Genomic DNA, 22492 nt, shown 5'->3' with positions numbered 1-22492 from the left:
TATTTTGACAGCTGTGACAAATTCCACCACAGTAGCAGAGAAAATCCACAACATTCTAAATTAAACAAATGGGCCAAAGGCTGCCATTTCTGGAGCCAAAAGGTGCCCGGTCTACCTCAAATTACCCACCAACACCAAAGAGACTTCAACATAAAACAGAGAGCATGGAGATTAAACTGGATTTTAATCTGACAGAAATCCCAAGCCACACTGATCCTACACATACAACGCTAGCTGAGTTAGGCATCACAGTCAATGGATACATTGGCCACTGCAAGTAAAGCTGGCCCAAGAATGCAGCATCATACAGAGCATCCTCCAACCCCACACTTGGAGATTTTATTCCAGTTCAACACTCTTGGAATAAGATTTAATATGAAACAACATTATTAAAGAAGGTCTGAAAACCTGAGGCATAAAAATGAAGGTGAGCAGTTTGAATGGATGAATGGAGCAGCTTCATTCCTCACTCCAGTGTGAAGGTGTTGTTCCTACGCTGTCACTATAATATACACGTTTCAGATGAAACTCTCAGATATGTATATGAATCTACTTATAACCTGAGGTCACCCTAACATTTGCAAGTTATGAAGTATAACATTTCTAAATTAACTTTTGAGCCTGTTGCATGTACTGTAGCACTAATTCTCCTGAGCTCAGAAACAGATTTAACAACTTTCTCAAAAAAATGGATTGAAGTGGAATGGAATGGTCCACCCTTGAGACACACTGACACTGTACTCCTATAGTACAGTCTTACAGGGACTGACATGTGCTCCTATAGTACAGTCTTACAGGTACTGACAGTGTGCCCTTATAGTAGTCTTAAAGGTACTGACAGTGTGCTCCTATAGTACAGTCTTACTGGAGTTGACGGTGTGCAAATATAGTACCATCTTACAGGGAGCTGACAGTGTGCTCCTATAGTACAGTCTTACATGCACTGACATGAGCTCCTTTGGTACAGTCTTACACATACTGACATGTGCTCCTATAATGCAGTCTTACAGGAGCTGACATTGTGCTCCTTTAGGACAGTCTTACAAGAGTTGACAGTGTGATCCTACAGTTGTCTTACGGGAGCAACAGTGTGGTCCTATAGTACCATTTTACAGGGAGCTGACAGTGTGCTCCTAAAGGATAGTCTTACAGGAGCTGACAGTGTGATCCTATAGGACAGTCTTACAGGAGCTGGCAGTATGCTCCTATCGTACTCTTACATGAGCTGATAGTGTGCTCCTATCATACTCTTACAGGAGTTGATGGCATGCTCCTATAGTACAGTGTTACAGGAACTGACGGTGTGTTCCTATCGTACTCTTACAGGAGCTGACGGTATGGTCCTATAGTACAGTGTTACAGGAGCTGATGGTATGGTCCTATAGTACAGTGTTACAGGAGCTGATGGTATGGTCCTATAGTACAGTGTTACAGGAGCTGACGGTATGGTCCTATAGTACAGTGTTACAGGAGCTGACAGCGTGCTCCTATCGTATTCTTACAGGAGCTGACGGTATGATCCTATAGTACAGTGTTACAGGAGCTGATGGTATGGTCCTATAGTACAGTGTTACAGGAGCTGACGGTATGGTCCTATAGTACAATGTTACAGGAGCTGACAGCGTGCTCCTATCGTAGTCTTACAGGAGCTGACGGTATGATCCTATAGTACAGTGTTACAGGAGCTGATGGTATGGTCCTATGGTACAGTGTTACAGGAGCTGACAGTGTGCTCCAATCGTACTCTTACAGGAGCTGAGTCTTCAGACAGTGCATACCCCTGATCCAGTTTTCCATTAACATCCTCCTGACCTGTACCCTAATGTGTCTAAATTCAGTTGGGAGAAGAGAAATTGCTGACATTCCTGAGTAGGAAGAGTTCACAATACTGGCTGAAGTCAATCTAAACACATCAACTCATACATCAAAAAACTGTCGAAATATGTTCCCACGTCACATACTGATCAGGTTATATCACATCACTTTAGAAGGAGCCACAGCATCACACTGCTTCTCAAACAGCCACTTTCCAATCAAACATTGCTTATCCGATAAATATGTGGCACATCAGTAGTGACATTTATTTAGAGTGTACTCAACAGTGGCATGCAACAGTGATGTTGGCACAGGATCAATTCAATGCTTCATAAAACTCTGGTGATTTTGTTATGTTGGGGAGCACTTGGATCTGAATGAATTTCCTTCTTTAAGGCGTTTCATTTATCCACACACCAATGACGCATCAAATATGGCAGCATTTCAATGACAGCCAAGCAGCTTCTGCAGACTTCAAAGAATCTTATATTTGATTGGGTCAACATGATGGATAACTAGGATGCCCAATTAATATTGCAGGTCTGCTCAAATAGTAATTACACACCAAGGATTAGATTTTAGCAACACTCTGTCAGCTAATCTTGTCACATTCCTCACCCACAACCCAATTTATCCAAAACAAATTTTTGTTGGAATTCTTCACAGCACAGGAGCTGTTCCACAAAACTGAACTGTTGGGTAGCACTCAAACTACTATCTACCAGCAAAAGCTCAAATATCAAGAACCCTCACCTCTAATATGTACAGAAATGGAACATTGCAATAAATCAAATCTGTATGGAAGGTGATTACAGATGGTGCACACACTCACAGGTTAGAACTCTATCATATCAGGGCCCAAGAACATAATCCAATCGCCTGCTTTCCCTGCATGTGACACTCATTCACTTTTCTTACATTCAGAGTTTTCAAATTGACGAGGAAACACGAGTAGCAAGCAGTGGGTTTGACTTTTTGGATCAACTGCTCGAATCCAGCTCAAACAAATGTGGTGAAATGCTTCTCTCTATACATTGGGTGCAAGAGCCCCACTCAAAAAGAAACCTGTCGTTTATTGAAATTAGTAATGGGGACAAAGTTAAATCAGTCCAGGTATTGGGTGTGAGCCATTTTGGGTATGAGTAACCTCGAAGGAAACAGATCAGCAACATGTAAGATTCCACAAGCGTGGCTACTGGGAGAAAAGGAAACAGAGAGACAGCCTTAATTACAAAAGACTGCAACCAAACTTGCTAGTTGATATAGACAGCATCCATAATAATATCAAGGTCAGGTAACTGTAGGGTTGCAGTAAGTAAATTAAAGCTCTTGTGTGGGAGTGGTGAAAAGAGACATTTGTTTCTTAACTAAACAGGAAAATGTTTAATGTTCAAAGTTCCCTCCCCAACGGTTGGATTTACATCAGTGATTTCCCTCAGGGTAAGTTCTTGTTTTGAACTTTCCTTCTGTTTGGAGACCCCGGAGAAAGACATCACTCTGCACTGACACAGCAACTTCTACTAATATCACCACTTTAGTGTAGAAAAGTGCGCTTAAGTACTTCATGGAGATATAAACAGACAAAAATGGACTCTGAGGCAAAAGGGATATTAGGACAGGTGACCAAAAGCTTAGTCAGAGGTTAGTTATAAGGAATATCTTAAAGGAGGAGACAGAGGGAAAGGGGCTTAAAGACAGAATTCCAGAGCATGGGGCCAAGACAACTGAGGGCACGGCTGCCAGTGCTGCAGCTATGGAGGAGCAATGCACAGGTTAGACAGACACAGTGTTCTGGGGCTGGGGGTGGCAGGGAGAGAATTGCAGAGCTCAACAAGACTACAGAGATAGCGAGGGGCATAACCATGAAGGGGTCAAAATGCCAGGATGAAAATGTTAAATTTGAAACATTGGGACACCAGTGTATAATGGAAACAGCTTTTTATAAAGTTCCATTGAATAGGATTAGGCAGGCGATCCAACACTTTGCACTTGTTATTTGTGCAGTCCTCAAATATAAAGTCTGAACTGGACATTGCACACTTACAGGTATGAGAGAGAGAACAGGACATTGCACACTTACAGGTATGAGAGAGAGAACAGGACATTGCACACTTACAGGTATGAGAGAGAGAACAGGACGTTGCACACTTACAGGTGAGAAAGAAAGAACTGGACATTGTACACTTACAGGTGAGAGAGAGAACTGGACATTGTACACTTACAGCTGAGAGAGAGAGAACTGGACATTGTACACTTACAGCTGAGAGAACTGGACATTGTACACTTACAGCTGAGAGAGAGAACTGGACATTGCACATTTACAGTTGTGTGAGACAGAACTGGACATTGCACATTTACAGTTGTGTGAGAGAGAACTAGACATTGCACACTTACAACTGTGAGAGAGAGAACTGGACATTGTATACTTACAGCTGAGAGAGAGAGAGAACCGGACATTGTACACTTACAGCTGTGAAAGCAACAATTGAACAATATACACTTACAGCTGTATGGGAGTGTACTGGACATTGTACACTTACAGCTGTGAGAGCAACAACTGGACATTGTACACTTACAGCTGAGAGAGAGAGAACCGGACATTGTACACTTACAGCTGTGAAAGCAACAATCGAACAATGTACACTTACAGCTGTGTGGGAGTGTACTGGACATTGTACACTTACAGCTGTGAGAGCAACAACTGGACATTGTACACTTACAGCTGTGAGAACAATAACTGGACATTGTACACTTACAGCTGTGAGAGTGTGTACTGAACATTGTACATTTACAGCTGTGAGTGTGTACTGGACATTGTATACTTACAGCTGTGAGAGTGTGTACTGGACATTGTACACTTACAGCTGTGTGTGTGTGTACTGGACATTGTAGACTTACAGCTGTGAGAGCAACAACTGGACATTGTACACTTAAAGCTGTGAAAGCAACAATCGAACAATGTACACTTACAGCTGTGTAAGAGTGTACTGGACATTGTGCACTTACAGCTGTGAGAGCGACAACTGGACACTGTACACTTGTAGCTGTGTTTCAACTGGACACTGCACAATTACTACGTTTTAAAATAACAGTAGTGCAATAAAGACCTGGACTTAGCACTCTGTTTAACTGTTGATATACATGCAGAGCTGTCAACAGCGAAAGACAACCACAACACTGTGACACTCCCACACAGCTGCAGCAGGTTTAAAATGTATATGATTTCAAAGCAATTCTCTGAGCTGAGGACAGAAAAAGCTTCTAAAACTGCAATTCCTGATCAGTTGATCCTTTCATGTCTTGAACCAAAATCTACTTTTGTAAACATTTAAACGAGCTCTCATCAGAGTTGACATCAGGGCAGTATATCCTGAACCACACAGCTGACTGAAACATCAATGAATCTTCCTTCAAACTGTTTTTAATTACTGTACACCATCGTAAAGCGCACTGCTGTGTGCACCATCGAAAAGCGCACTGCTGTGTGCACCATCGAAAAGCGCAGTGCTGTGTGCACCATCGTAAAGCGCAGTGCTGTGTGCACCATCGTAAAGCGCAGTGCTGTGTGCACCATCGTAAAGCGCAGTGCTGTGTGCACCATCGTAAAGCGCAGTGCTGTGTGCACCAGCGTAAAGCGCAGTGCTGTGTGCACCAGCGTAAAGCGCAGTGCTGTGTGCACCATCGTAAAGCGCAGTGCTGTGTGCACCATCGTAAAGCGCAGTGCTGTGTGCACCATCGTAAAGCGCAGTGCTGTGTGCACCATCGTAAAGCGCAGTGCTGTGTGCACCATCGTAAAGCGCAGTGCTGTGTGCACCATCGTAAAGCGCAGTGCTGTGTGCACCATCGTAAAGCAAAGTGCTGTGTGCACCATCGTAAAGCAAAGTGCTGTGTGCACCATCGTAAAGCAAAGTGCTGTGTGCACCATCGTAAAGCAAAGTGCTGTGTGCATCATCGTAAAGCACAGTGCTGTGTGCACCATCGTAAAGCACAGTGCTGTGTGCACCATCGTAAAGCACAGTGCTGTGTATACCATCGTAAAGCACAGTGCAGTGTATACCATCTTAAAGCACAGTGCAGTGTATATCATTGTAAAGCACAGTGCTGTGTGCACCATCGTAAAGCACAGTGCTGTGTATACCATCGTAAAGCACAATGCTGTGTATACCATCGTAAAGCACAGTGCTGTGTATACCATCGTAAAGCACAGTGCTGTGTATACCATCATAAAGCACAGTGCTGTGTACACCATCGTACAGCACAGTGCTGTGTACACCATCGTACAGCACAGTGCTGCTGTATACCTTCAATCAAACAGCTCAACGATGTCACTGTATGTATTCTTGGGATGTGTTGGGCCTGGTAAAATGGGGTGACTCAGAAGCCAATGTATCTTTGAGCAATGGCTATGGGACCTCTTTGTCGGTTTCAAAATGATCTAACTCAGTTGTGTGTGTGACAGCGCTCTGTTGATTGGTGTCAATGGGGCCAGAACATCCCTGGAGTACAGCATCTTAATTTCATAGTCACTAGCTGCAATGTTAAAACTGCCCCTTTGTTCCCACACTCCCTTCATCCAGCGCCTGGGCTCATGGCTATAATTTGGGAGGTGTCTGTGTGGCATGGGGTTGGGTGGGTGGGCAAGCAGACTACATGCAACATTTTAAATACCACGTAAAAGCGCAAAATACAACCAAACCTTCAATATAGATCAATGATTGAACATGCGAGGTAGGTCACCAGCTGATTCTTTTCTTCCCTTGAAGATAACATCTCCTTTAGAATAGCAGGAACAGGATACCAGTCAGATTATAATGTCGCTCTAGCTGCCTTATCACAGCTAATTCAACACTGACAAGCAGCAACACAACACATGACAAAACACTGGAGTGAGGGAAGGGTTTGTAGCACCCCGAGGGTGGTGGGGGGAGAGAACCCAGAGGGTTGGAATAAACAACATAACCACTGGTTTAATGTCCGCTGCCCACAGAAAGTATTTGGTTGCAGATTGAGATCAAGCTGGTACAGATTCATGCTGGAATTAATCATTTTGCTTGCTTCCTTTAATCTTTCTTAATCACACGGACAGTTACCAATTTCATCTGGGGGGGTCTCATCAGTGCAATTCAACATTCAAATCAAAGCTAATTAATTGGTCATAATTCAATCCCTTTTTAATTGGATATTTCATAGCCCATTTGTCAGGAGTTTCATTTTTAAGAACACTGTCAGCCTGGGCTCGATCTGTATCCTTCTCGTTTCTGAGTCAGAAGATTGTAGGTTCAAGCCCCACACTCGGGCACCCTGTCAGCTATGGCTCATACGGTAACAGCCTTTCCCAAGACAGAGGGTCGTGAGTTCAAGTCCCACTCCAGAACGTGAATACATAATCAAGGGCAGCAGCTCAGTGCAGTAATGGAGGATAACGTTAAACTGAAAAATCTCACAGTACTGTAACTGCAGGGAGTTCCCCAGTATCCTGGCTAACATGCCCTGCACAATCAAGGAAAATGCCAAAAAGACAAGATAACCAGTCACTTCTCTTCTTGCTGTTTGTGGAATCTTGCTTTATGCAAAAATGGATGTTGTTTTTGTCTCCATGGTGACTGCACTAAATTCTTTAATTCTTTACTAAAACACTTTGCACATCCTTGAGACCTGAACAGGAGCTTAAATGAAATGGGAGTCTCTTTGTAAAAACATTTCAAAGTGTTGCTGCGTTTTTTTTTTAAAAATAGTTAGCTGCTTTTTTTTGCCAGCTGCGAAGAGGAAGGATCTGAACTCGTGGGGTTGTCCAAACAGGACCAGGAAATTCTAATCAAGGGCCCTGGTGTTTTCCATCTTCATCTGTGGGCTGAAATCACTTTTGACAGATGTTCCCTCAAAGTAAGTGTGATTCACAGTTTAATTGCAGGCCTATGGGCTGCTGTTCAACACAGATGCAATCGAATGATTGTTTACCTGCAGAGATGAACAAGCTCCAGTCATAGCAGCTGTCTGAGCAGCTCAGAGCACCTTCTGAACAGTACAGCTGCTGTTTAATATCATTAGCTAACTTCCCCCATGTGATTTGCTCAGGACCATAGCCTGTCTGTGAAGCCTCCTCAGATGTCTGTATTATTAGATATAAAGGGGATCCTGGTTTGAGCAGGTTACCCTGCAGTGAACGAGATTGGTTTTGAATCAACTTCTCCTAAACAGAGTTGTGGTGCAGTGTCAATGCGAAAATGGCAAACTTCATCCTGAACTCAGAGATAAACAGCAGTCCCAGCACAGACATACTGCAGGAGGTCAGAACAATCAGAACTTGTTCACGAGAAAGAAGTACTTACAAAAACAGAACTGTGTCCGATGTAAAACAACAAACCCCAGGAGCACTACGGAATGAAGTATGACACCAAGCCATATAAGGAGATATTAGACCAGATGACCAAAAGCTTGGTCAGAGGTAGGCTTTAAGAAACGTGTTAAAGGAGGAAAGCCAGGTACTGAGGTGTAGGGAGGAAATTCCAGAGCTTGGGGCCTAGGCAACTGAAAGCACAGCCACTGAGGAGGTGGGGACGCATTGGTATTGTCACTGGACTGGTAATTAAGAGACCCGGGGAAGATGGTAGAATTTGAATTCAATAAAAATCTGGAATTAGAAGTCTAATGGTGACCATGAAATCATTGTCGATTGTTGTAAAAACCCATCTGGTTCATTAATGTCCTTTAGGGAAGGAAATCTGCTGCCCTTACTTGGCCTGGCCTGCATGTGACTCCAGACCCACAGCAATTAGAGATGGGCAATAAATGCTAGCCTAGCCAGCGGTACCCACAACTCATGAATAAAACAAACCAACGGTGGAGTAATTAAAATCGCGGATGTACAAGAGGCCGGATTTGGCAGGGTTGTAGGGCTAAAGGTACTTACAGAGCTTGGGAGCGGCAAGGCCATGAAGGGATCTGAGGTCAGTGAGCAGGGGTGACGCGTGAGCAGGGGTGACGCGTGAGCAGGGCTTGGTGTGAGTTAGGACACAGGCAGCAAAGTTTTGAATGACCAAGCTTGTGGAGGGTAGAATGTAAGAGGCCAGCCAGGAGTACTTTAGAATAGTCAAATCTAGAGTGATAAAGGTATGGATGAGAGTTTCAGCAGCTGATGAGCTGAGGCTGTATAACCTCAAGAAAGAGTTTTGGAAACAGGGACAGAGCAAAATTGTATTTGGTGAATTTGGTGGGGGGGGGGGGGGGGGGTGTTGAGTCAGAAAGATTGAGTGTTCCTGGTAGTACTGAGCCTTCTACACTAGCACTATATCATCTCTTCCTGCTCAGTTATTAACTCTAAATATCCCTTCAGCTCACTGTGGCAGTTCCAGATGTGAATGTGATGAGGCCAAAACCCCCATCAGCAGGAACGCTCATCATGTGTTTACACTAGGGGTGTAAACAGCTCACCCACTGGGTGGCACAAACATTGCAAACTGTATGTATACCCGACTTTCTACATCAAACAATGTCATTGACAGGGCAGTACCAGAACCATACTTACTACAAAGAGTTTGTAACCAGAAGGACCTCATTTAAAAATAAACCCAAAAGCACATTTAAAATCAATAAATCACGTATAATTTGAGGTCACATGATTTAAGGCACATGTACAAAATATTCCAGACACCAGGATAGATCCAGAGAAAGAGAGAGAGAGAGAACACTCATTTACCTACAGGGGAAACTCTACACTGGCCCAATGCACATCTAACTAACCCAACCCACCCCAACCTACCCAACCCAACCCAGCCCCAGCCTACCCAACCCAACCTACCCAACCCACCACTGGCCTACCCAACCCAACTCAGCCCCGGCCTATCCTACCCAACCTACCCTACCAAACTCAACCCAACCCCGGCCTACCCAACCCAACCCAACCCTGGCCTACCCAACCCAACCCCAGCCTACCCATCCCAACCCAGCCCCGGCCTATCCTACCCAACCTACCCAACCCAACCCAACCCAACTCCGGCCTACCCAACCCAACCCAGCCCCGGCCTACCCAACCCAACCCATTCCAACCTAATCCAATCCAACCCAACCCACCCTCATTACTGTATTCTGGACCAGTTTTAACCCTGGTTGCTGTATCCTGGGCCAGTCTTCATCCTCATTGTTGTATCCTGGGCTGGTCTTAACCCTCATTGCTGTATCCTGGCACACCCTGACCCAGTTTGTACTACTAGTAATACAATATGTGAGTGATTCTCTGGGAAGCCACTGACACATGTTAAACAGGGAGCCACTGCCCTCAATGAACACACACAGTCAGCTCCATTTACATTCGTCTGTTACCAATGTATCGCTACATTGAGGTGGAGTGATAGAAACAATCACAGAATGGAACACGGGTGATGCACAGGCTCATCAGAGTAAAGTCATTTTGAGGGTGAAAATGAATTGTACCCTTTACCCTCCAGCGCTGCGCAGTGTCATATAACCACACCTACAGGCAGTTTACACTTAGAAACAGCAAAACCATAAGGTTTTTGTTTATAATTCGGGTTAAATTGGTGCTTAAATATGCTTGATAAAGCTGAAACTGCAAGAGAAACTTCTTCACCCTGTGGGTGCTGACACCGATCATCAGGGTGTGAACTCTCCTGTAATGAGGACAAGCCTGGGGTGGGTTGGATTCAAATGGGTTGGATTGAGTAGCCCAGGGTTGTATTGGGTTGGAATGGCTAGACCGGGGTTGAGTTGTAATGGGTAGGCCTGGGTTGAGTTGGAATGGGTAGGCCGTGGTTGAGTTAGAATGGGTAGGCTGTGGTTGAGTTAGAATGGGTAGGCCGGGGTTGAGTTGGATTGGGTAGGCCGGGGTTGAGTTAGAATGGGTAGGCTGTGGTTGAGTTAGAATGGGTAGGCCAGGGTTGAGTTGGATTGGGTAGGCCGGGTTTGAGTTGGATTGGGTAGGCCGGGGTTGAGTTGGATTGGGTAGGCCGGGGTTGAGTTGGATTGGGTAGGCCGGGGTTGAGTTGGATTGGGTAAGCCGGGATTGAGTTGGAATGGGTAGGCCGGGGTTGGGTTGGAATGGGTAGGCCGGGGTTGGGTTGGAAGGGGTAGGCCGGGGTTGAGTTGGAATGGGTAGGCCGGTGTTGAGTTGGAATGGGTAGGCTGGGGTTGAGTTGGGTTGAGTAGGCCAGGGTTGGGTTGCGTTGGGTAGGCCGGGGTTGGGTTGGGTTGGGTTGGGTTGGGTAGGCCGGGGTTGGGTTGGATTGGGTTGGGTAGGCCGGGGTTGAGTTGGGTTGAGTAAGCCAGGGTTGGGTTGGGTTGGGTAGGCCGGGGTTGGGTTGGGTTGGGTTGGCCGGGGTTGGGTTGGGTTGGGTAGGCTAGGGTTGGATTGGGTTGGGTAGGCCGGGGTTGGGTTGAAATGGGTTGGGTAGGCCGGGGTTGGGTTGAAATGGGTTGGGTAGGCCGGGGTTGGGTTGGGTTGTGTAGGCCGGGGTTGGGTTGGATGGGTAGGCTGGGATTGAGTTGGAATGGGTAGGCCGGGGTTGGGTTGGAATGGGTAGAACGGGGTTGGGTTGGAATGGGTAGGCCGGTGTTGAGTTGGAATGGGTAGGCCGGGGTTGAGTTGGGTTGAGTAGGCCAGGGTTGGGTTGCGTTGGGTAGGCCGGGATTGGGTTGGCCGGGGTTGGGTTGGATTGGGTTGCATAGGCCGGGGTTGGGTTGGGTTGGGTAGGCCAGGGTTGGGTTGGGTTGGCCAGGGTTGGGTTGGCCGGGGTTGGGTTGGATTGGGTAGGTCAGGGTTGGGTTGGGTTGCGTAGGCCAGGGTTGGGTTGGATGGATTAGGCTGGGGTTGAGTTGGGTAGGCCGGGGTTGGGTTGGGTTGGGTTGGGTAGGCCAGGGTTGGGTAGGCCGGGGTTGGATTGGGTTGGGTTGGGTTGGGTAGGCCAGGGTTGAGTTGGGTTGGGTAGGCCGAGGTTGAGTTGGGTTGGGTAGGCCGGGGTTGTGTTTGGTTGCATAAGCCGGGGTTGGGTTTGGTTGCGTAGGCCGGGGTTGGGTTTGGTTGCGTAGGCCGGGGTTGGGTTCGGTTGCGTAGGCCGGAGTTGGGTTGGGTAGGCTGGGGTTGGGTTGGATTGGGTTGGGTAGGCCGGGGTTGAGTTGGGTTGAGTAGGCCAGGGTTGGGTTGGGTTGGGTAGGCCGGGTTGGGTTGGGTTGGGTTGGCCGGGGTTGGGTTGGGTAGGCCAGGGTTGGATTGGGTTGGGTAGGCCGGGGTTGGGTTGAAATGGGTTGGGTAGGCCGGGGTTGGGTTGAAATGGGTTGGGTAGGCCGGGGTTGGGTTGGGTTGTGTAGGCCGGGGTTGGGTTGGATGGGTAGGCTGGGGTTGAGTTGGATTGATTAGGCTGGGGTTGAGTTGGATTGATTAGGCTGGGGTTGAGTTGGATTGATTAGGCTGGGGTTGAGTTGGATTGATTAGGCCGGGGTTGGTTGGAATTGGTTGGGTAGGTCAGGGTTGGGTTGGGTTGCGTAGGCCAGGGTTGGGTTGGATGGATTAGGCTGGGGTTGAGTTGGGTAGGCCGGGGTTGGGTTGGGTTGGGTAGGCCAGGGTTGGGTAGGCCGGGGTTGGATTGGGTTGGGTTGGGTTGGGTAGGCCAGGGTTGAGTTGGGTTGGGTAGGCCGGGGTTGGGTTCGGTTACGTAAGCCGGGGTTGGGTTCGGTTGCGTAGGCCGGGGTTGGGTTCGGTTGCGTAGGCCGGGGTTGGGTTCGGTTGGTAAGGCCGGGGTTGGGTTCGGTTGCGTAGGCCGGGGTTGGGTTCGGTTGCGTAGGCCGGGGTTGGGTTCGGTTGCGTAGGCCGGGGTTGGGTTCGGTTGCGTAGGCCGGGGTTGGGTTCGGTTGCGTAGGCCGGGGTTGGGTTCGGTTGCGTAGGCCGGGGTTGGGTTCGGTTGCGTAGGCCGGGGTTGGGTTCGGTTGCGTAGGCCGGGGTTGGGTTCGGTTGCGTAGGCCGGGGTTGGGTTCGGTTGCGTAGGCCGGGGTTGGGTTCGGTTGCGTAGGCCGGGGTTGGGTTCGGTTGCGTAGGCCGGGGTTGGGTTCGGTTGCGTAGGCCGGGGTTGGGTTCGGTTGGAATGGGTAGGCCGGAGTTGGGTTGGAATGGGTAGGCCGGAGTTGGGTTGGAATGGGTAGGCCGGAGTTGGGTTGGAATGGGTGGGCCGGAGTTGGGTTGGAATGGGTGGGCCGGAGTTGGGTTGGAATGGGTGGGCCGGAGTTGGGTTGGAATGGGTGGGCCGGAGTTGGGTTGGAATGGGTGGGCCGGAGTTGGGTTGGAATGGGTGGGCCGGGGTTGGGTTGGAATGGGTAGGCCGGGGTTGGGTTGGAATGGGTAGGCCGGGGTTGGGTTGGAATGGGTAGGCCGGGGTTGGGTTGGAATGGGTAGGCCGGGGTTGGGTTGGAATGGGTAGGCCGGGGTTGGGTTGGAATGGGTAGGCCGGGATTGGGTTGGCCGGGGTTGGGTTGGATTGGGTTGCATAGGCCGGGGTTGGGTTGGGTTGGGTAGGCCAGGGTTGGGTTCGGTTGGTAAGGCCGGGGTTGGGTTCGGTTGCGTAGGCCGGGGTTGGGTTCGGTTGGTAAGGCCGGGGTTGGGTTCGGTTGCGTAGGCCGGGGTTGGGTTCGGTTGCGTAGGCTGGGGTTGGGTTCGGTTGCGTAGGCCGGGGTTGGGTTCGGTTGGGTTGGGTAGGCCGGGGTTGGGTTGGAATGGGTAGGCCGGAGTTGGGTTGGAATGGGTAGGCCGGAGTTGGGTTGGAATGGGTGGGCCGGAGTTGGGTTGGAATGGGTGGGCCGGAGTTGGGTTGGAATGGGTGGGCCGGAGTTGGGTTGGAATGGGTGGGCCGGAGTTGGGTTGGAATGGGTGGGCCGGAGTTGGGTTGGAATGGGTAGGCCGGGGTTGGGTTGGAATGGGTAGGCCGGGGTTGGGTTGGAATGGGTAGGCCGGGGTTGGGTTGGAATGGGTAGGCCGGGGTTGGGTTGGAATGGGTAGGCCGGGGTTGGGTTGGAATGGGTAGGCCGGGGTTGGGTTGGAATGGGTAGGCCGGGCGGGTTGGGTTGGAATGGGTGGGCCGGGGTTGGGTTGGAATGGGTAGGCCGGGGTTGGGTTGGAATGGGTAGGCCGGGGTTGGGTTGGAATGGGTAGGCCGGGGTTGGGTTGGAATGGGTAGGCCGGGGTTGGGTTGGAATGGGTAGGCCGGGGTTGGGTTGGAATGGGTAGGCCGGGGTTGGGTTGGAATGGGTAGGCCGGGTTGGGTTGGAATGGGTAGGCCGGGGTTGGGTTGGAATGGGTAGGCCGGGGTTGGGTTGGAATGGGTAGGCCGGGGTTGGGTTGGAATGGGTAGGCCGGGGTTGGGTTGAAATGGGTAGGCCGGGGTTGAGTAGGCCGGGGTTGAGTTGGGTTGGGGAGGCCGGGATTGGGTTGGGTTGGGTAGGCCAGGGTTGGGCTGGGTAGGCCAGAGTTGGGTTGGAATGGGTAGGCCGGAGTTGGGTTGGAATGGGTAGGCCGGAGTTGGGTTGGAATGGGTAGGCCGGGGTTGGGTTGGAATGGGTAGGCCGGGGTTGGGTTGGAATGGGTAGGCCGGGGTTGGGTTGGAATGGGTAGGCCGGGGTTGGGTTGGAATGGGTAGGCCGGGGTTGGGTTGGAATGGGTAGGCTGGAGTTGGGTTGGGATGTGTAGGCCGGGTTTGGGTTGGAAGGTGCAGCTCTCTGTATTACAACAATCCTGTTTCCATGACAGCACGACAGTACAGCACTCCAGGGTATTGTTGCCATGTTCCACAGCACAGCTTCTCTGTTATAAATCCACACACATTAAGTTCCTGACTGGCCATAAACATCCGGTGGGAATCCACATAATCCAAGCCAGGGGTCTGGTTTCATCATAGGCTGATGGGAAGAAAAGCCTTTTCCCTAATCCTGTAAAGATCCTGGGAAACTATGTGACAAAGACAGATTTTCACTCACTCTCAGTCCAAATCTAGAATTGTTTTAATTGGTTGGACTCCTGTGGGCAAAAGGCCATGTTTTCCTATGTGCTACAAGCAGACAAAGCCACAGCCGTCTCCCCACTCCAGACGCTTTGTACAGGAGCCGTCTGCCCACTATAGACACTGTGTACAACAGCCGTCTGCCCACTTCAGACGCTGCGTACAACAGCCGTCTGCCCACTCCAGACGCTGCGTACAACAGCCGTCTGCCCACTCCAGACGCTGCGTACAACAGCCGTCTGCCCACTCCAGACGCTGCGTACAACAGCCGTCTGCCCACTCCAGACGCTGCGTACAACAGCCGTCTGCCCACTCCAGACGCTGCGTACAACAGCCGTCTGCCCACTCCAGACGCTGCGTACAACAGCCGTCTGCCCACTCCAGACGCTGCGTACAACAGCCGTCTGCCCACTCCAGACGCTGCGTACAACAGCCGTCTGCCCACTCCAGACGCTGCGTACAACAGCCGTCTGCCCACTCCAGACGCTGCGTACAACAGCCGTCTGCCCACTCCAGACGCTGCGTACAACAGCCATCTGCCCACTCCAGACGCTGTGTACAACAGCCGTCTGCCCACTCCAGACGCTACATACAACAACCATCTGCCCACTCCAGACGCTACATACAACAACCATCTGCCCACTCCAAACATCGCGTAGAAGTCGTCTGCCCACTCCAGACGCTGCGTACAACAGCCGTCTGCCCACTCTAGACCCTGCGTACAACAGCCGTCTGCCCACTTCAGACGCTGCATAAAACAGCCATCTGCCCACTCCAGACACTGTGTAGAAGTCGTCTGCCCACTCCAGACGCTGTGTACAACAACCGTCTGCCCACTCCAGATGCCGCATAGAACAGTTGTCTGCCCACTCCAGACGCTGTGTACAACAGCCGTCTGCCCACTCCAGACGCTGTGTACAACAGCCGTCTGCCCACTCCAGACGCTGTGTACAACAGCCGTCTGCCCACTCCAGACACTGCATACAACAGCCATCTACCCACTCCAGACGCTTTGTACAGGAGCCGTCTGCCCACTATAGACACTGTGTACAACAGCCGTTTGCCCACTATAGACGCTGTGTACAACAGCTGTCTGCCCACTTCAGACGCTGCATACAACAGCCATCTGCCCACTCCAGATCCGGCATAGAACAGTTGGCTGCCCACTCCAGACGCTGCGTACAACAACCGTCTGCCCACTTCAGACGCTGCATACAACAGCCATCTGCCCACTCCAGACACTGTGTACAACAGCCGTCTGCCCACTCCAGACGCGGTGTACAACAGCCGTCTGCCCACTCCAGACGCGGTGTACAACAGCCGTCTGCCCACTCCAGACGCGGTGTACAACAGCCGTCTGCCCACTCCAGACACTGCACACAACAGCCATCTGCCCACTCCAGAAGCTGTGTACAACAGCCGTCTGCCCACTCCAGACACTACATACAACAACCATCTGCCCACCCCAGACACCGTGTAGAAGTCGTCTGCCCATCCAGACGCTGTGTACAACAACCGTCTGCCCACTCCAGATGCCGCATAGAACAGTTGTCTGCCCACTCCAGATGCTGCGTACAACAACCGTCTGCCCACTTCAGACGCTGCATACAACAGCCATCTGCCCACTCCAGACGCTGTGTACAACAGCCGTCTGCCCACTCCAGACGCTGTGTACAACAGCCGTCTGCCCACTCCAGACACTGCATACAACAGCCATCTACCCACTCCAGACGCTTTGTACAGGAGCCATCTGCCCACTACAGACACTGTGTACAACAGCCGTTTGCCCACTATAGACGCTGTGTACAACAGCTGTCTGCCCACTTCAGACGCTGCATACAACAGCCATCTGCCCACTCCAGATCCGGCATAGAACAGTTGGCTGCCCACTCCAGACGCTGCGTACAACAACCGTCTGCCCACTTCAGACGCTGCATACAACAGCCATCTGCCCACTCCAGACACTGTGTACAACAGCCGTCTGCCCACTCCAGATGCGGTGTACAACAGCCGTCTGCCCACTCCAGACGCGGTGTACAACAGCCGTCTGCCCACTCCAGACGCGGTGTACAACAGCCGTCTGCCCACTCCAGACACTGCACACAACAGCCATCTGCCCACTCCAGAAGCTGTGTACAACAGCCGTCTGCCCACTCCAGACACTACATACAACAACCATCTGCCCACCCCAGACACCGTGTAGAAGTCGTCTGCCCATCCAGACGCTGTGTACAACAACCGTCTGCCCACTCCAGATGCCGCATAGAACAGTTGTCTGCCCACTCCAGATGCTGCGTACAACAACCGTCTGCCCACTTCAGACGCTGCATACAACAGCCATCTGCCCACTCCAGACGCTGTGTACAACAGCCGTCTGCCCACTCCAGACGCTGTGTACAACAGCCGTCTGCCCACTCCAGATGTTGTGTACAACAGCCGTCTGCCCACTCCAGACACTGCATACAACAGCCATCTGCCCACTCCAGACGCTGTGTACAACAGCCGTCTGCCCACTTCAGATGCTGCATACAACAACCATCTGCCCACTCCAGACACCGCGTAGAAGTCGTCTGCCCACTCCAGACGCTGCGTACAACCGTCTGCCCACTCCAGATGCTGCGTACAACAGCTGTCTCCTTACTACAGACGCTGTGTACAACAGCTGTCTGCCTACTCCAGATGCTGTGTACAACAGCTGTCTCCTTACTACAGACGCTGTGTATAACAGCTGTCGCCTCACTCCAAACACTTTATACAGCCATGAACTAACTCCCAGTGCTGTGCTTAATGTTCAAATGTCTCAAAGCAGACTAAAGTGGTGGCGATGAAGACAGCAGCATTTGGAGCTAGCAGCAAATTCGGGCATTTGAAATGGAGAGAATGGGGAGCCCATTAGTGCTGTGTAAAACCAACACAACAATGCCCTCATCCCCAACAGCAGCACTGAAAAAGTAGTGGGAACCATACTAAAGAGGCACTCCATGCCAGTACAGGCTCAGGGGCAGAGCAAATGATTGCTCAGGCCAGCAGGTACATTGCACACTCACCTAACATCGCTCACCCAATCGCTTTCTCAATCCCAATGCATTTCTTTTGCTGTTAATATTCTGATCTTGCCCTGATCTCTTAGCAGTCTGGCCAGTGAGAGGGCTATTCAAAATGGTATACACAGGGACAGAGCAATGCCAAATCATAGCCCAGTGCTTACAGACATGAACCTGCAACAGACCCTCACCCTCGACAGTGACTGTACACAGGAGAGCAGGAACATCACCCATACTGTACACAGGACAGACATGAATCTAACCTACACTGTACACAAGACAGACAGGAAACTCTCCACAGTATACACAAGACAGACTATATCCTCACCTAAACTGTACACAGAACTGATAGGGAACTGACCCAGACTGTACACAGGACAGACAGGAACCTCACCCACCTTGTACACAGGATAGACAGGAATCTCAACCACACTGTACACAGGATAGACAGGAATCTCACCCACACTGTACACAGGACAGACATGAATCTAACCTACACTGTAAACATGACAGACAGGAATCTCACCCACACTGTACACAGGACAGACATGAATCTAACCTACACTGTAAACAGGACAGACAGGAAACTCTCCACACTATACACAAGACAGACTATATCCTCACCTAAACTGTACACAGAACAGATAGGGAACTGACCCACAATGTACACAGGACAGACAGAAATCTCACCCACACTGTACACAGGACAGACAGGAATCTCACCCAGACTGTACACAGTACAGACAGGAATCTCACCCAGACTGTACACAGGACAGACAGGAATCTCACACACACTGTACACAGGATAGACAGGAATCTCACCCACACTGTACACAGGACAGACAGGAATCTCACACACTGTACACAGGACAGACAAGAATCTCACCCACACTGTACACAGTGCAGACAGGAATCTCACCCACACTGTACACAGGACAGACAAGAATCTCACCCACACTGTACACAGGACAGACAGGAATCTCACACACACTGTACACAGGACAGACAGGAATCTCACCCACACTGTACACAGGACAGACAGGAATCTCACCCACACTGTACACAGGACAGACAGGAATCTCACCCACACTGTCTATGCAGCTAATATGAGTTACTCTCCTCAGTCTAACACATACAGCGTCTCATTAGGTCAAACTCTCAAATTGCTTTCCATGATGAGTAACTTTATGAACTTGCTGATTGATGGAATATGAGCAAGGGGAGACGTTGTACAGAACAGAGTTTATTCAGGATCCTGTACATTAACAGGCAGTGATCAGACAAGTGTCTTGGTCAAAAACAGCCAGCTAGTGCGCCACTGATCGACACCCACAGTTTGAATGGATGGCTCCTAGTTTATCACCATTGCTATTGTGCAGCTCTTGCAGTTACTGGGATGATATAAGACACAAAACATTATCATCCTTCTCATACTGAACCACAGGAAAATAATAAAGTCACTCCAGACCTGTTCCTGGCCACTGACATTCTCCGGTCCTGTTTAGTTACATGTGAAAAATCATTACCTCCATTAGTTATTTTAGTTACACTGGTTTTGTAGCCCCAAAGACAACTTTGTTCTCTGCAAACGATTGCCAGCAAATGCACAATACTAGTTAAAGTTAGCAGAATCAGCGAGTCTGTGATCTTTCACCCCTTTCCAATAGATTGTATTATACTAGTCATTTTAGTTAAGGTGGGAGTTACACTGGTTAGACTGAGGCACCTGTCACCATGCTCGTTTCTGATGTAGGCTAAATCATCAGTGGTTATACTAGTTACACGAGTGAACACCAATTACTTTAATAGTTAACAGTGACACCTGCAGCTATTAACTAGTTATATTAACTTACCCACCTTGTTTGGACAGTTGCTGAGATCGCTGGCCTCGGCAAACTACGCTAGTTATGTCAGTTATGCTAGTTAGCGGCTAGTTAAGCGTTGTTACCCACCTGCCTCCACCGTGTCGCTCAGGTCCAGTCCGGCTGCGCTTCTCGGGAACTCCTTCAATTTGCGGCCGCTCAGACTGAGGAGCCCGGAGCCCGCGGCCTCCACCAGGGCCCGTTCCAGGGAGCGGGGAAGCGGCGCTGCTCCCGGCCCGGAGCCCGGCCCGGCTCCAGCTCCAGCTCCAACCACGGGGCCTCCGGCCGCTCCCGGGCCCGGACCCGGCCCCTCGGCCTCCGCCATTCACACCCAGAGCCCGCCCGCTTCACTACCGCCTCCGTCACTTGGGCCCCGCCGAGCCGCCGCTTCTCATTCCCCGCTGCGAACCGCCCGGGAAACACAAGGCAACTGAGGCGGAAACCAGGAGCCGGCGAAGCGGCGGCGGAGCCTGGAGGCGGCGAAAGGTACTGCAGGTGGGAGAGTGGAGAGAGACTGACGCCCACTGGAGGAAGAGTGTAACTGCAGGTGGGAGAGTGGAGAGGGACTGACGCCCACTGGGGGAAGAGTGTAACTGCAGGCGGGAGAGTGGAGAGGGACTGACACCCATTGGGGGAAGAGTGTAACTGCAGGTGGGAGAGTGGAGAGGGTCTGACACCCACTGGGGGGAGAGTGTAACTGCAGGTGGGAGAGTGGAGAGGGTCTGACACCCACTGGAGGAAGCGTGTAACTGCAGGCGGGAGGGTGGAAAGGGACTGACACCCAATGGGAGGAAGAGTGTAACTGCAGGTGGGAGAGTGGAGAGACACTGACACCCATTGGGGGACAGTGTAACTGAAGGAGAGAATGGAGGAAAACTATAAACTTGTAATAAACTTGGTGTACCAGGCAGGTTTCTTAGAAACAGTAAATTTTAATTACAGAGCTCCTGATGAAGCTACATACTTGTACAGAGACCAAGGCTAGGACGCTCCGCCCCTAAGATTACCTGTGCTTGGGGCTGATTTGTCTGTACAGTCATATGATCCCCAAAATAGTATGAAAGGGTTAACTGACAATTACTGCATTCCTCCCCTTGTAATTTTGTTTTACCCTCTTATTTATGAAAATATCTTGACTCATATCATACACAAATATATACAGTCCATGCATTATAAACTTAGTCTTTGAGCAGGTTTTCTGATTGGGTAGGGTGACACGACTCTAGAACTGGAGATTCTTCCATTGGATCGACTTGACAAGGAACTGCAGCATCAGGGACATCCCTAGACAATGGCAGTTCAGAACTATTTACTTCAACAGAGACATCACATATGTCTATTCTATGTCAATCTGGCACCTCAGGGATCAAATGTTCAACTTTGATTTCAGGTGGAGTAACTGGTTGTTGGTGTCTCTCGACTTCTGAGATGAGCCCCGTGTTTCCTAACAATCCTGTTTTCCATTTCCACTCAATATGACAGAGGGTCTGTTTCAGAGACGATTGTACCAGGGACCCACCTCAGTTCAGTTGCAAAATTTCACACAAAAACTGTCTCTCCCACAATAAATTTTCGGTCTTTACTGTGAACATCATGATTCACTTTCTGACTACTCTGGTTTTTGTCCACCTTTCCCTCTAAGATCGGGAATACTAGACTCAATCTTGTATGAAGGCAACACTCCATTAGCAATTCAGAAGGTGTTGAACCTGTGGTTGCATGAGGAGTTGTGCAATAGTTGAAAAGAAATCTTGAAATTTGTGTTTGTTCCATTAGTTTCTTCATACCTGTTTTAAAGGTTTTTACTGCTCTTTCTGCTAACACATTGGATGAGGGATGATATGGTGCTGTTTTGACATGTTTAACCCCATTTAGGTTCATGAATCTCTGGAATTCTGTGCTAGTGAAAGCAGTACCATTTATCCAACACAATAACTTCTAGTAGGCCATGTACACTAAAATATTGGTGCAGTTTTTCAATAGTTGCACATGATGTAGGTGATCTCACTTCATACACATCCATCCACCTTAAATGTGTGTACCTAAACATAGTACCTAAAAATGGACCTACATAGTCTATACGTAGTCTAACCCAGGGTCAACCAGGTCACTCCCACGGATGCAGTGGAGCTGAAGAAAGCAACTTCTATTGTTGCTGACACTGGAGACAATGTTTAACCATTTTTTCTATATCACAGTCTATACCTGGCCACCAGATATAACTTTGTGTGAGCATCTTCATTTTCGAAATACCAAGGTGCGCGCTAAGAAGCTCCATCAACAGTGGTTCCCTTCCTTACAAAGGGATGACGACTCTTGCTCCCCAAAACAAGATACCATCTTGACCACTCAGTTCAGATCTATGGACATGGAATGGTTTTAATTCTTCAGAGACTTGTGTATTGACCATCCTTGCAATATCTGTTCTCGGACTCTTGCTAAAATTGGATCCTGGTTTATCCAATTCTTTATCTGCTTCACACAGACCGGTGAGGAGTCCAGGAAATTCAACACAAGTACAACTTCTTGAGGTACTGGAGCATGTGTAATGCTATTTGGGAAAGGAAGACAACTGAGGGTGTCTGCATTTGCTATATGCACTCCCAGACGGTGCATAAAAGTGTACTCGTGCTGATAAAATTAAAGCCCATCTTTGAATTCTAGCAGAGGCTATCAGCAGCTTTGCTTTATCTTCACTAAACAAACCCAACAGTGGCTTGTGATCTGACACCATGGTGAATGTTGACCATGCAAATATTGATGCAACTTCTTTACT

General features: G+C 49.6%; 1 protein-coding gene across 7 annotated transcripts in view; it reads right to left on the bottom strand.

Annotated features, from left to right (window-relative positions):
* The window catches only part of lrch1 (leucine-rich repeats and calponin homology (CH) domain containing 1), a 212337-nt gene extending 192195 nt beyond the window's left edge, over positions 1-20142 (bottom strand). For all 7 annotated transcript variants that reach the window (XM_041211006.1, XM_041211007.1, XM_041211011.1 and 4 more), the window contains exon 1: positions 19807-20142. In XM_041211006.1, the coding sequence (XP_041066940.1) occupies positions 19807-20041 (235 nt within the window). In that variant the 5' untranslated portion in view covers positions 20042-20142. The remainder of the gene's footprint in view (positions 1-19806) is intronic.
* Between the last annotated feature and the right edge of the window lie 2350 nt (positions 20143-22492).

This window comes from Carcharodon carcharias, chromosome 18, assembly GCF_017639515.1.
Source record: "Carcharodon carcharias isolate sCarCar2 chromosome 18, sCarCar2.pri, whole genome shotgun sequence".
Classification (NCBI taxonomy): Eukaryota; Metazoa; Chordata; class Chondrichthyes; order Lamniformes; family Lamnidae; genus Carcharodon; species Carcharodon carcharias.
Note: the sequence above shows the minus strand (reverse complement) of the source record. Positions and strands in the feature narration are given on the sequence as shown.